This window comes from Pleurodeles waltl, chromosome 11 (assembly GCF_031143425.1).
Source record: "Pleurodeles waltl isolate 20211129_DDA chromosome 11, aPleWal1.hap1.20221129, whole genome shotgun sequence".
Lineage (NCBI taxonomy): Eukaryota > Metazoa > Chordata > Amphibia > Caudata > Salamandridae > Pleurodeles > Pleurodeles waltl.
Window position 1 is genome coordinate 950,249,918 of NC_090450.1, and position 15,188 is coordinate 950,265,105.

Below are 15,188 nucleotides of genomic sequence, written 5' to 3' on the forward strand. Positions count from 1 at the left end.
TTCGTTTTACATGGCACACAAGACCGAGAGTTTTCTTAAAACAAAGTATATGGAAAATAAACACAAGGAAACGCATTTATTTTTTATTATAAATGACATTTTGGAGGCAAGTTAATACGGGGAAAAATATTCTATAAAATGAGTGGAAACAAAAGCAGGACAATAGGCAGGAGTAGGTATCGTTGAGTCACAAAACCGCAGTGCACCTGGGTGGACATAAAGTAGGAAGTGAAAAATGCGGACTGGGGCACAACCGGGAGCTTTGGGTTATCTCTGTGCCAACGCTGCAGGGGCCAGACCCAAAGATGATGTACAGAGAAAGCTTGGCTGCTTTCTTTAAGGGATCTTAGAGGTGTCATTTTCTTGTGTTTAACCCTGGAGCACGAAAGCGCGGGCTGCACCTGTTTGATCTCGGAAAGCTTTCAATGCTGGTAATCATATTGGTTGTCGCCATGGGCCTTACCAAATTATGGTATGTGGTTATAGGAGGAAGTTTCCATCAGGTAACCACAAACAATCTGGAGTTTACTGACTACTTTTGATCTCCCTTCCCGGGTATTGACTGACGCTATACCTAGTGAAAAAATGCTGCCACTGCACCGTTGATGCTGACTTATAGACATTATTTGCAAACCTCAGTTGTAGGCATTGATTCGTTTTGCGATTAGTCTTCTGGCCGCGGAAAATAAAACAGCTAAATTCCTGCTGCCGTTGGAAGTTTACTCGAATCTCCTCCCTTGTCAACCAAATTATCTCCGTCAGCTTGTTCTTGTCCGAGCCACCCCCTGGGTCAATAATGTTAACTCAAGTGCATCATAAGTTTACTGAAGTCTCGCGTGAGGAAGGCTTACATTTTAATTTTTGACCTCTGGTATTTAAGCTAATTTTGAAGCTTTTTTTATGAGTAGCTATGCCCATTATTCGCGTTTTGATCAAATATGTATGTGTTCCAGGACCACCAAACATTTCATGAAATGCGTGGGTTCTCTCTTCTTATACCATAGTACTACCACATCTTTACGTTTTCAGTTGACAGAAGTCCCATTGATAATTCTCTTTACGTCCTCCGTTTTATTTTGAAGGTGCAGACAGCATCATTATGTTTACTGTATAGGTATAAACTAAAGCTTTTCTCTTTTTAGGTTTCCAAACCCATCGGTGGGAACTGGATCGGTCTCGAGCTTGTCAGCCTCTGAAGAAAATGTAGAGTATGTGCGGACACTGTATGACTTCCTTGGGAATGACGACGAGGACCTACCTTTCAAAAAGGGCGAAGTATTGGTGATACTAGAAAAACCTGAGGATCAGTGGTGGCGTGCGCGAAATAAGGACAGCCGAATTGGCATGATTCCCGTTCCTTATGTAGAGAAGCTCCCCAGATCGTCCAAAACTGGACACAGGAATTCAAACAGCTATGGCATTCCCGAGCCTGCACAGGGATATGCTCAGCCCCAAACCACCAGTCCTTTACCGTCGTTACCAGGCACCCCTGGCGCTGTTATCAACCCATTGCCATCAGTTCAGAATGGACCTGTTTATGCCATCGTTGTTCAGAAACGAGTACCTTGTGCCTATGACAAGACCGCTTTAGCTTTGGAGGTAAGAATCTGTCGTACCATGAGATTTTCATTTGGTAAGATTTTCTGGTTAGTTGATTAAAAAGGATGCTGGCCTTACATGGGGTAACTACGGTAGCCTCATTATTTAAGACATCTGCAGACATCATTCAAACAAACCCCCATATATGAGATGGCCTTGAATATTTTAATGGGCCCTGAAGTATCTTTTTTTCTGTTTTTGGGCAAGCTGAAACAAAACATAATATACTGCACGTCGGTGGGCCCCCCCACATGGGATCAAAACAAAACAAATACAACACATTGCAGCTCCTTCACTGTTTTTCTCGCTACCCTTGTAAGCACGTGCTTCAGTGCGCTACATAGGCGTAGCAAGGTATACATGCATAACACAATAGACTGACAACTGAAATAAATTAACACGCTTGTTCCATGACTTCCCACCCATTTTGTCTCTTTTTGGGTAAGTTGTACCTTGGCTCATCTATTTTAGGTAGTCGCCTACCTGAGAGCACAGCTGACTGGTTTCTAAGGACATCTTGGAGACATTCCCGAATTTTACATTGGACTGCATTCTGCTCGTTGCTTGCCATTAGCTTTGTAACTCATATTTTCCTGCTCTCGATTTGCTGGCTTTCTGTTTTAGGCTGCTTGAGTTCTCACCTTTCCTTGCCCAAACCTTATTTACAGTATCCCTCTGAGTGCTCCCTTTCTGTAAATGGGGCAATGGGGCCTGTAACACTGGTTCTTATCAGATTTGCTCTGCGTTAAAGACCTAGGCCAATTGTCAGGCTGATGTCTTCTGAGGGGCTTGTTTGCTTTTCACTCTCTGACTTCAATGTGAGGATTTGTGCGACAGCCTTGCTGGATACTGATGGTAGGAAAGTTTCCCCCTTCTCTGCCCCCCCCCCACCAAATTTCCTCTAGCATTTAAATGAACTGGGCAAGTAATTTCAGAATATATCAAAATTAGGAACACATGAGGCATACTTTTTATTCCTGAATGTGTTGGAAACAAATACTTTAATATGATCAAAATAAATAATTATCGCTAATTGATGCAATTTCCACACAGTTTCTTCGGTGCACAGGTATAGTTTAATTAGTAAACCTGTATGTATGTGCAAATGAAATGGCAATTTCAGTTGAAAATGTGTTCTCTGTAATGGATGACAGTGTGCTACCACACCATGAGCACTGCACTCTATGCAACTTCATCTGCTGTACGCCACTCTAATCTACTTTGCACCACAACACTATATGCCACTGCACTCTACACTACTTAACTCCATGCCATTACATTCTGCATTGTGTGCTCTGAATTTGGTGCCACTGCCCTCCGCCACTACGCTGCAACACTATGCCAGTGCATTTCCTAATTGCCATACCTATCAAAGCAAAACAACTCCTTTGGGCTATCCAAATTTTTTTGGGGCTTTAGTGTTAAGCAGTTGGAAGTCAATTTAGTCTGCAGCAATCTGTCAGTCATGCAGATGTTCACAAATGAGGCTTTGGTGGAGGCCCGGTGTTCATGCCATGCATACATGCAGCTACCGCCTGATGTTGCAGCTGAGAAGGTGGGTCAGGGGAAACTAGCATGGAATTTGTATGATGTAATCAATTTGGTATGACCATGTTAGTGGTATAGTAGCTTACCACTCACAAAGGTCTGGATGATTTAGACAGGTGCATTTCAGGTTTACTCAGCTTATCAGTGAAATTGTAGTGGGCATTGCGCTTGCGAATGCAAATACTAGATACCATAGTAGGAATTCCTGCTACATTGCAAGTTGTCTTGTAGGATGATTTATAGTAAACACTTTGAGTGGGATAGTCAAGATGGTGGCAGATTTTTACTTTTTGCCCTATGATCTCGGCCACTGGATCCTTAATTTTGATGCAGGCAGTTTGGTCTTATTGTTTGCCGGTACTAATTGGAGTGCATTTTTGTCGCACGTGGACTGATTGAGTGAACTTTTGTGGGCGACTATGTGACTGCAACATCAGTGACTGGTGTTGATGTGCATACGGCCTCTCCCGTTTCACGTAGTTTTTAGTGCACGGTTGGGGCGCATTGTGTATTCCTGTCGATAAGGAGATGGGGCACTCACTGCCTTTATCTGTTTAATGAGGGGTAGGGTAGATCTGGCCAGCCGCATTTCTGCGGCCTCATCTGCCCCGAACGTCTTCAGTTTTCCTAGATTCCTTGTGGTTGTCTGGTTCTTATCTTTTGCTGACGGAATTATAGTTTACAGCAGCTAGAACTGAAAGTAAATGGACCCCTTGTATTTTTTTTTTTTTTAAGTACTTTTTTTTCATTTCATTTATATTTTTTTGTACTGGTGGCCCGGATTGCATTATTCTTTTTCTGACTATATAGTTTACTTGCGAGAAAGTTTGAGCCCTTACTGTTGATATTCTTCTATGTAAGGCAGAGGATCTTGAAAGTGTGTTTTGAGATGGGAAGTTTGGGAAGAGCTTTTAAGACCGAGGAGATATGGTAATGTCTTGAATCTTGGAATCATCTCGGCGTTCTGAAATGGTTGTAGTCTTTGTATAGCTGAAAGTGGGAAGCCACAGTGCAGTTCGTTTTCTTAATCCTGAATTGGTGTGATGAGGGAAAGTAGTCTGTGTATTCTTCTGGAATCGCAGATTGTGTAGGGTGTTTTGCAGAAACCATCTGATACTCAAGGCACTTCTTCCAATCATGTGGTTTACTTCCTAGGTCATGAGCAGGCTTTCCTACTCTATTTGAAGTTAGTTGCACCCAAATACTTTCGACCATTTTCTGATCTTGTGTGAAAACTTGTTTTGAAAGCATTGAGATAAATTAATTTGATATCCGTTTGTTTACAGCTCGGAGATGGTCATCTAATCTTGAGTTTTGAACGTTGTTTGACTTTTTCAGCTTTAGCGTCGTGTCTCATCTCCATGGTTGCACTGTCAGATTAAAAGATTTAGGGCCATATGTACAAACACATTTTCCCATTGACACAAAAGGGGAAAAACCCTTTGCTACATCTGGCCTTAATACTTTATTTATGGTGGTTTGTGATCAGTATTGGGGTGTGGAGAAATGATTGGTCTTTGATGTACACCAGGCTTGGTTAAAGATGGGTAAGCAGATGAAAGTAGTGAGGTAATGTTTGTATGTCAGTAGGCTGGGAAGAGATGGTCAAAAGATGCTTCCCTTTATAGTGTTTGTTTTTAGGCTCCAGGAGGGAACGTTGATACAGTTGACCAAAAAAAGTGATTAGTTCTAGTAGAAGTTATGCTGCCTTTCCGCTCTATCCACTGCTTTTCAAATTGTCCCTGATGTAAGTCAAAATAGAATCAGCGCTGTTCCCTGGGAAGCCTGTTTGCTTTGTTAGCTTGTTTACTTGAATGAAGTTGAAGACATAATTGAAGGTTGGTCTTAGTATAAGCTTTCCAGGGAATAATCCTTTTGATATTGTCCTGTAGCTAGTCTCACTTCTTGTGATAATGTTCAATGCAGATATTGAGACCTTTGTACTCCGCAAGCTATTTTTGAAGGTTTAACAGGGTAGGGTCCCATCATGCACCAGCATATCCACTGACATTCGCCACTACACAGATTTCTGAAAGTCAGCCATGCAATTGTAGATTGTTGTCATTTTAAGGTCGAGCAGGTGCTTTGACCTGTAATAAGTATTGTAGGCTTTTAACCATGCCCACCTCACGCCCATCGCTTTAACTCGTTCATGGGCTTGCCTTTCAAGAATCACTTGATGTTTTTGGTAATTGCTTTACATTTTGCCTTGCAAACAGCCCCTGTTATATGGATTATTGCAGGATTGCTGATATACTTCAGGGTTGGATAACTATTTCTTTCTCCCCTTTGTGTTGCGTGGCAGCAATGGCGCTGACAGCGCGAACACACAACAGCGTGAACTCAATCAGTGGTATTGAAGCACTGTTCATATTCAGTTACCTGATAAGTCGTTTCTTATGGCTCTCCCAGGGATGTGGAATTCCTATCGCCCGGGACATCTTGTTTGGGGTCAAGGGCAACAAGTTTTTATGTTTACTTTGTCCTTGGGACAAGTAGGCCCAACCCTCTGCAGCACAAACCCTTTGGCTACCTGTTTACAGAGAGAAGCATGAAAATAAACAAACACTGACCAGGCCAACTGATCTGACATATTTTTATACGTCTTTTAGTTTCATCAATGCGTGTCTTGTTTTGGCATAGCTTTTGTAACACTTTATTGTTGTGGGAGCTACCAGGCCCTCGACATTGTAACAAACACTGGCAAAAAAGCCCCAAAAAGTTTTTGAACTCTAAAAGCACACGTTGCCACCAGTGGCATAATAAAGGCCCCGCAGCCGCCCTCCAGGGGGCCCCTTCAGCACAGCACCTGCCCTGAGTGAGTCTGGAGAGGGGGCTCCTCCATGTTCTTTGCAAAGGGGCACCCTCCAGTTTTGTTACGTCACTGTAGTTCCTGACACTGAACAAAACTACTTTGTGTGCCAATATGCTCCTTATGGAAGAGCAGAATGCGATCACTCACAGTAAAGCCAGCCGAAAGAGAGAGAAATAGAAGTTTAATAAAAACAAAATGTCTTTGTTAACACAAGACCTAATTAGGGACCAAGACCCACATGTAGCGTGCAAAAAGAACATTGCGATGCACAAACCAGTTTTGCGACTCGCAATTAGGAAGGGGTGTTCCCTTCCTAATTGCAACTCGTAGTGCAATGTAGGATTGTTTTGTGACCGCGGGCGCAAACCAATCGCAGTTTGCACCCATTTCAAATGGGTGCTAACACTTACGCAAAAGGGAAGGGGTCCCCATGGGACTTCCCCATTGTGAATGTCACTGTAAACATTTTTTCAGAGCAGGCATTGGTCCTGCGGACCACTGCCTGCTCTGAAAAAATTAAACGAAAACGTTTCATTTTTCGTTTTTGTAATGCATCTCATTTTCCTTTAAGGAAAATGGGCTGCATTACAAAAAAAACTGCTTTATTGAAAAGCAGTCACAGACATGGTGGTCTGCTGTCTCCAGCAGGCCACCATCCCTGTGAGGGCCGCCATTCGCAAGGGGGGTCGCAAATTGTGACCCACCTCATAATTATTCAGGAGGTGGGCATTTGCGAAGCCCTTGCGAATCACAGATGGTGTCAGGGACACCATCCTACATTCGGATTTGCGACTCGAAAATTGCGAGTCGCTCTGACTCGCAATTTGCGGGTCGCAAATCTGAACCTACCTACATGTGGCCCTAAATTCTTAAAGAAAGTCACAAAAGTGCACCCATGGTATATGTTGTACCCCTATAAAATATTTGTCAACTGTATTTTAGCATGGGTAAATACGATGTGTAGATTTGCTCATGTGAAAATCTATTGAGCATTTGCAAGTTCATTTTCCCTCCAGCCACTTTCTTCCCAACCCTGGAAGAAGTTCTAATTCTGCCATTGTCAGGAGTAAATGTCCAACCTTTCTTATTATGGGAAAATATTAGAGAGATGCTGGTGAAAATCTTTAAAACATGCAGGTTATTAGGTTTGTAGGGTTTGCAGACTCAAAGGCGTTCCAGCCCTGAAACTATTGCTTACTGCTTCCTCCAGCCCCAGTATGCAGATCTGCAGAAAGGTGGCAAAATAAGGAAATTGCTACAGTAGGGATTGATACTGCAAGTATTCAAGCCCTACTATGGTAGTAGCCCTGGCATAATCAGAGAGGCTATTATCAGAGCTATTACATAATGAGATTGCTGGCATAATTTGTCGCCACACTACATGGCACCAAAGGGACAAGTAGATCTTTTTACAGGATAAGTAGATTTGAGAAGCAACCTGTCCCCTGGACAAGTAGATATTTTAATAAATTCCACACCCCTGCGGTGTTTGTTTCCCCTCCTGTTAATTTATCGGTCCCTGTGTGAATTGCCAAAGGGAAGGAACTGCTCTGATGTTCAAGGTGTTCCAAATCCTGATTGTCTTCATGCTGGGTAAAGTCAAGTTAATCGGTGCACGCACAAGTACTGCCTTAGAGTAAATGGTTCTGAGCTAGTCTCTACATCAGTGCATCTTTACTGCATTGGGAACTGCTACCTTAATTCAGTAGCCAAATTTCAGTGCCTTGTAAATGTTCAAACCCATTAGAACAGGAAGTGATTTACAAGAATTGCTCATAGAAAAGTAAAGCCGCTGCAGGTATTCAACCTTTCTGGGAGTTAGTAATCTTAGGAATGCACCTCATTCTGCTGCTCCCTTAGGCTTTGAATTCGTGTTGTAACTAGACTTTGTGGCGCTTCAATATACAAAGATAGCTCAGGATTATATCTTGGGGTGGATCTTAGACTGAAGTGAGTTGGTTTGCTTCGGCTGTGGCAAACGTTCATTGCTTTTCTTTATTCGAACCAACACACTGAGCACAGCCTCGAGAGTTCTAGATAGTCTTGCTTTATGTAATGCACAGTGGTAGCCCACTGACAGAAGCCTTTTTTTTTGTCAGTGGAGGTATCGAAACGCAAGTTAACTAAAATAGAAGAGGAAAAAAGAAACATCCGTTTTCTAAAGGGATGCACTTAGCGTTTACTTAAAAAAAACAACAAAAAAAACGACCCATAACAAGCATTTGCAAAGCCAGTAGGTCATTCCTTGTATACTTATTGGCTTTACCAGAGCAGTTTGCCAGTGCTGTGCCCCATCGTCCAGAATCAAAACAAAAAAGTTATGTCCTTTCCTAGATACACGCATGTGTGTGGTGACATGCACGCTCTGGGTGGTGTTTTGTTAAATTTACTGATCGAAGACAGCCGACACCACTTGGATTGGTAAAGTATGAAAGGAAACTTGACTTGCGGGAAAGTACTTTTGGTAAGGCTGAGCAGGGTCCTCTCCCAAAAAAATAAAAATACAATTTAATCTAGCCGCCCCCCCCCCCCCCCCCCCCCGGGCTGAGACCTTTTTTGTCAATTTGGGCTAGTTCGCGCTTAGGCATTCATAACCTTTTGTCCACATAAGCGATCCACACCAAATATGCATCCTTTTTTCCCCAGCATCCCAGGGATTTTAAAGGTACCCAAAGTTTGTGGGTTCCCCTGGAGAAGAACAAGAAATTGGCCAAAATACAGCTAAAATTTAGTTTTTTTTCCTTTCGAAAAATGGTAGAGAGGCAGCAGAAGAAAGGATGTGTTCCCCAACCCACTCCCCCCCCCCCCCCCCCTCCTCTGGAAATGACATCAACAAACGGTTTGCAGTGCTAAAATCACCATCTTCTCAGCTTTCTCAAGCACATACCAATTTTTTTTTTTTTTTTTTTTTTTTTTTGCTTTCAGCCTTTCAGCCTTGTTCCAGTTAGTGATAGAAATGGGTGTGAAACCAATGCTGGATCCCAGACAACTGAATATTTCTGAAAAGTAGACAAAATTCTGAATTCAGCAATGGGTCATTTGTGTAGATCCTACAAGGTTTTCCTAAAGAAAATAACAGCTGAAACAAAAAAAAATTGAAATTGAGGTGAAAAAAGAGCCATTTCTGTCCAATTTTTCTTCTATAACTTTTTTCTATCTATGGCAGATTTGTTTTAAAGCAATATACCTTAACGTCTGCTGGACTCTTCTGGTTGTGGGGATGTATAGGGCTTGTAGGTTCATCAAGAACCCTAGGTACCGAGAGCCAATAAACAAACTGCAACTTCCAATGGGTTTTCATTGTATCCCAGGTATGCAGCAATTCATTTGGTGAAATATAAATAGTGAGAAATAGTTATCAAGAAAACCTTTGTATTTCCATAATGGGCGCAAGATAACCACTGCTTCTCAACACCTTATTTGCACATCTCAAAATTCCGGGGTCCCCATACTAGCGTATGAATTACAGGGCATTTCTCAAATGGACTTCTTTTTTGCACTCTCTTACATTTGGAAGGAAAACACGTAGAGAAAGACAAGTGTCAATAACACTTGTTCTTCTATTCTGTGTTCCTCCAAGTCTCCCGATTAAAAATGGTACCTCACTTGTGTGGGTCGGCCTAGTACACGTAACGGGAAATTCCCCAAAACACAACGTGGACGCATCACATTTTCCCCCAAAAAACGGACCTGTTTTTTGCAAAGTGCCTAGCTGTGGATTTTGGCCTCTAGCTCAGCCGGCACCTCAAGAAACCTAGCAAACCTATACATTATTTTAAACACCTAGGGGAATACCTAGACACCTAGGGGAATTCAGAATGGGTTGACTTGTGGGGCTCTCACCAGGTTCTGTTACCCCGAATCCTTTGCAAACCTCAATTTGGCCAAAAAACACCTTTTACTCACATTTCAGTGATGCAAAGTTCTGGAATCTGAGAGGAGCCACAAATTTCCTTCCACCCAGCATTCCCCCAAGTCTCCCGATTTAAAAAAAATGGTACCTCACTTGTGTGGATAGGCCGAGTGCCAGCGATAGGTAATGCCCCAAAACACAGCATACACACATCACATTTTTGTAATCAAAACTGACCTTTTTTTTGCTAAGTGCCTAGCTGTGGCTTTTGGGCCCCTAGCTCATCCGGCACCTAGGAAAACCTAGCAAACCTGGACAGTTCTGAAAACCTGACACCTAGGGGAACCCAGGATGGGTTAACTTGTGGTGCTCACACCAGGTTCTGTTACCCAGAATCCTTTCCAAACCTCAATTTGGCCAAAAAACGCCTTTTCCTCAACTTTCGGTGATAGAAAGTTCTGGAATCCTAGAGGAGCCACAAATTTCCTTCCACCCAGCATTCCCCCTCGTCTCCCAATAACAATGGTACCTCACTTGTGTGGGTAGGCCTAATGCCCGTGTCAGGAATGGATATCACAACGGTCAATGTTAGACATTACGTGAGGGCAACTGTTGACCCTGAGTTGATCCATTCCTGACAGTCACTAGGTACAGGCACTCAAGTGGGGTAGCGTTTTTATCAGGACAGGTGCGGAAACACTGGGTGGTAGGAATTTTGTGGATTCCTGTAGTTTGTGTGACAGAAATGCAAGAAAAATAATAGTTTTTATTCAACATTTCATCTTTGCAGGGTATTGTGGGTAAGAACACTTTGGGGAATCCACACAAGCCACACCTCTGGACTTCCCCCGGTGTCTAGATTCCAGGAATGTCTGGGTTTGGTAGATTTCCCTATATGGCCACCAAGCGCAGGACAAAAAACGCTGGTCCTGCCTTATAAAACTAGGTTGTTTTGTGATAGATAATGTTGATGTCTCCACAATACGATTTGGGCGGTTGAATTGGGGGCTGAACTAAATTGGGTAGCTCCCAAGAGAGCACTCTGTGTTTGCCACCGCATGCACCTGCTCTCTGGGTTGGGCTAACCCGCTATTGTCCGCTGCACAGGCTGTGCTTACGAAGGGACAGCAGGACTGTCCTCATCACCTCCCTCAGAATCAATGGAAAAGGAGTTGTCGGATGGGACTCCTCTGATTGGAAAAAATCACTAACATAGTCTGTGCCACTGTCGTATCCCTTAGATGCTGTCTGACCCTATGTCAGAGCAGTCCTCTATAACCCGAGTTAGGGCTTGAGCACTAGTCATCCATCTTTGTCACTGGCTAAACTGTCGCTCTAAAACACTAGCCTACGTAGACAGTCACAAAATAGCTGGTTGGGGGTGGGGGGGCGTGTTAGATGCGTGCAACAGTAAAGGTCACTTTACCTTTGCTTCTTCCCTCAATCAGTAGGTTCTCTCAAGACGCAACAAAAAAAAGACACTATTACTTCCTTTCACCTTCGCAGCCCAATTCGACAATCATTATTGGTGCTCAAACTCCCATGACCTCCTCAGATTCCCTCACTACCACCCAGCAAGAGTGCCCTTTATCTCTTCATAGCCCCCATCGCACATACATTTCATTTGTATTATACTATTTACTAGTCCACTCAGCTATTCACATAAAATACAGATTTGATCTTTGCAGTAGGCATATAAACCTTCTGTGATACTTAAGGACATCAAAACTGCCACTAGACAAGTCAGATGCTTTTCTAGCAGAAACATTTTTTTTATTGCTGCCTAAAAGCTACAGTTGGAACGCTTTAGAGTATGTGCATTGCTTTGAAGACACAAGCTGCAAGAGAACTGGTGGCGAATAGAGATCACTTTTATATGTGGGTGTGGTTTCCCTTGGGGCTGATCGCAGCCCCCCAGGGAAACCCAACACGCATTGACAGTGATATCTATATAGATGTATAGATCTATATATATATTTTTTTAATAGCTGTCGTTTCCCCGTGGGACACTATACAGCTGTTTAAAGAAATTGTCCCCACTGGTGCATTCAAACTCCTCCCAGGCGTTGGCCGTTGGTCGTGACACACACCAGGGAGGTACTGGCCAACGCCCACACTAAGGAGGTTAAGGACAAGTGTTTTTTTATTATTTATTATTTTTTTGTTTTATTTTTTTGAGGAGCACAACAGAGTGGGAGGGAGGAAGTAACAGGGAGACGTGAGGGAGAGAACGGGGGTAAGCTTGAGGGGGGTGAGAAGCAAAACTGAATGAATGTTTGGGGGAAGAGGATAACCAGCATCAAAATCCTTCCTTACAAGGGTAATCAGTGACATTTCTTGTAACAAAGTACTAGACTGCCTTAACAAGATGAAAATACAAACCACCCATAAAGGCCTACTGCTTTTAACATATTTAGTAAAGTAATCAGACCTACAGCGTTTAACTTTTTACAATAAACTGAACAGATGTATGGCATCTGGAATACCTTAACCAACCCAGACATTTTAGTACGGAGCTTAACCTTTTCCGCAAGGCCACCATAAGGGTGCAAATGTATACCAAATTATAGATGGCAAAGCAAACTACTCTCTTCCAATATGGTGTTACAAGATGGTCCAATTGTTATATACCCAATGGTGGTGGTGATAGGTGATGTCTACCTTGTAGGCGGCTCTGTCAGAGGGGTCCTTGGTCATGTGCCATTGTTTCTCGAGTCTGTGGCAGTTTGGAGTTTCTGAGCTCTGGAGTGTACCATCTCGCTTGCTTGGATGTGTTGTTGATTTTAGCTGGTTTCAGCTGGTTGGCTGTTGGCGGATTTGGTGACCCAGATGGTGATGAAGTTTTGGGCGGCCTAGTTGAGGTCCAGGTCTGCCGTGGGCTTGGGTTGTGCAGTGCCTAGGGCCAGTGCCTAGTGGGTCCCGGTTACCTTGCCCCAGTTTCGGTGGGGGGGGGGGGGTGCTGAGGTGCTTGGAGGTGGTGTGCTGGGAACCGGATATAGTAAAGTGGATGATGATGTGGTCGGTCCAGGTGAGTTCAGGCACATGGGTCAATCAATCAAAAAAATTATTACGCGCACTACTCACCCGTTAGGGTCTCAAGGTGCTGTGGGGGGGGGGGGGTTGCCATTTACAGCTCAAAAAGCCATGTCTTGAGGTGCTTTCTGAAAGTTAGGAGGTCCTGGGTCTTGCGTAGGTTGGTGGGGAGGGAGTTCCAGGTCTTGGCGAGGTGGGAGAAGGATCTGCCACCAGAGGTAGTGCGTTGGATGCGGTGGACTGTGGTGAGGGCGAGGTCAGCGGAGTGGAGATGTCGAGTTGGTATGTGGAAGTTTACTCGTTCGTTGAGGTAGGCCGGTCCAGTGTCGTGGAGGGATTTGTGAGCATGGATTAGGACTTTGAAGATGATCCTTTTGCTGATGGCAGCCAGTGTAGGGATCTGAGGTGAGTAGAGATGTGTTCGTGGCGGTTGAGGTTGAGACGTGCGGCTGCGTTCTGGTTATGCTGGAGTTTTTTCTGAAGCTTGGCTGTGGTCCCAGCGTAGAGGGAGTTGCTGTAATCCAATCTGCTGCTGATGAGGGCATGGGTGACTGTTTTTCTTGTTTCTAAAGGAATCCATTTGAAAGTCTTGCGTAGCACGCAAAGGGTGTTGAAGTAGGAGGACGATATGGTATTGATTTGCTGGGACATGGAGAGAGATGAGTCTAGGGCGATGCCAAGGTTGCGTGTGTGGGTAGTGGGTGTTGGGGGTGGTGGGCTACCAGGAGTCGTCCCATGCTGTCTTGTTGGGGCCGAAGATGATGATTTCCGTTTTGTTTGGGTTTCACATGGATTAAACGCATTTTTTTTTCACTGGAAGTGAAGATGACATCCAGTGTGTCAGACGTGTGTGTGAGTTTGGTGACCAGTTGGGTGAGGCTGGTGTTGCTGGGATTCTCTGAGGGAGGGGAGTTGGTGGTGTTGAGGTCGTTAAGGTGGAAATTGCGATGGCTGAGTAGGATGTAGTGGAGGGAATTGATGGCAAGGGGGGAGATGAGGTTAGCGACGTCATCGCTGAAGGCTGGCCGTGGTCCTGGGGGTCTATATGAGAGAGTGCCTCACTGTTTTGGCATCAGCCTGGTGTCAGAAGTTGAGGTGCTCCGTGAGGGGCGTTGGGTCGTCGTTGGTGATGGTGCATTGGTTGGTTTCCTTGATGATGGCGATGCCCCACCATGTTTCTCGGTGTATCATCTTGTAGCAGTTAGGCGTGGTGGTGGTAGCGATGTCTGGGTTTGAGGAGGGTGTCTGCCATGTTTCAGGGATGAAGGTGAGATCCGGGTCGTGGGTGGTGATGGTGCCCCAGACTTCTGTGGCGTGTTTGCATAAGTAGCGTGCATTTAGCAGGATGCACTGGAGTGGTGCTTTGTTGTTCGTAGTCTTCTGTGTGGGTTCAGGTGTTGGTGTGTGCAGGTGGGCCCGCGTTGCAGGAGAACCGGCAGTGTAGGTTGATAAAGGGTCCTTTGAGCGTGGAGAGGCTGTGAATCAGCTGTTGATGGGGTGTCTGATGTTCAGGGCCTGCAGCTGTTTTTGTAACACCCACCGCAGTTCTTACAACTTTTCATAATAGACCAGACCTATAGCATAATAAACAAAACAGACCAGTCATATTTCATAATAAATAGACCAGACCTAAGGCTGGAGGTATTTGGAAGAAATGGTTCCAAGGTTGGAATGTATTTTTGAGTCTGCAAACCTAACTTGCATGTTTGGAAATTTACTCCTGACAAGGACAGAAGTAAAGCTTCTTTCGTGGGTCAGGTTGCTTCTTAAATCTACTTGTCCTGTTTAAAAAATAAATAAATAAATAAATCTTGTCCCTTTGGTGCCATGTAGTGCGGTGACAAATTATGGCAGCAATCTCCTTATGTAAGAGCTCTGATAATAGCCTCTCTGATCATGCCAGGGCTAATACTATAGTAGGGCTTGAATACTTGCAATTTCAATCCCTACAATAGCAGTTTCCTTATTTTGCTACGTTTCCGCAGATCTACGTACTGGGGTTGGAGGAAGCAGTAAGCAATAGTTCCAGGGCTGGAACACCTTTGAGTCTGCAACCCTACAAACTTGCATGTTTTGAGGATGTTCACTAGCTCTTCTCTAATTGTTTCCTATACTGAGAGTTTGGAAATGTACTTCTGACAATGGTAGAAGTTCTTCCAGTATTGGGGGTAGGGGGGAGTGGTTGGAGTCAACGCAAACTTGTAAACGCTCAGTAGATTTTTCTCATGAGCAAATCTACACATACATATTTGCTCGTGCTAAAATACAGCTCACAAATATTTTTTAGGAGTACAATTTATTGGTCTACTTCTGTAAGTTCTAGTGAATTCATGAGAGCCA

The 15,188-nt window shown here is 44.0% G+C and overlaps 1 protein-coding gene and 1 long non-coding RNA gene across 4 annotated transcripts in view; one reads left to right on the top strand and one right to left on the bottom strand.

Annotated features, from left to right (window-relative positions):
• LOC138266389 (uncharacterized) overlaps positions 1–15,188 on the bottom strand; it is a 517,771-nt gene that overhangs the window by 391,195 nt on the left and 111,388 nt on the right. The gene's annotated exons all lie outside the window — the stretch shown is intronic.
• CRKL (CRK like proto-oncogene, adaptor protein) overlaps positions 1–15,188 on the top strand; it is a 38,296-nt gene that overhangs the window by 2,065 nt on the left and 21,043 nt on the right. The window contains exon 2 of the mRNA XM_069215149.1: positions 1,143–1,599. Within this exon, the coding sequence (XP_069071250.1) occupies positions 1,143–1,599 (457 nt within the window). The remainder of the gene's footprint in view (positions 1–1,142; positions 1,600–15,188) is intronic.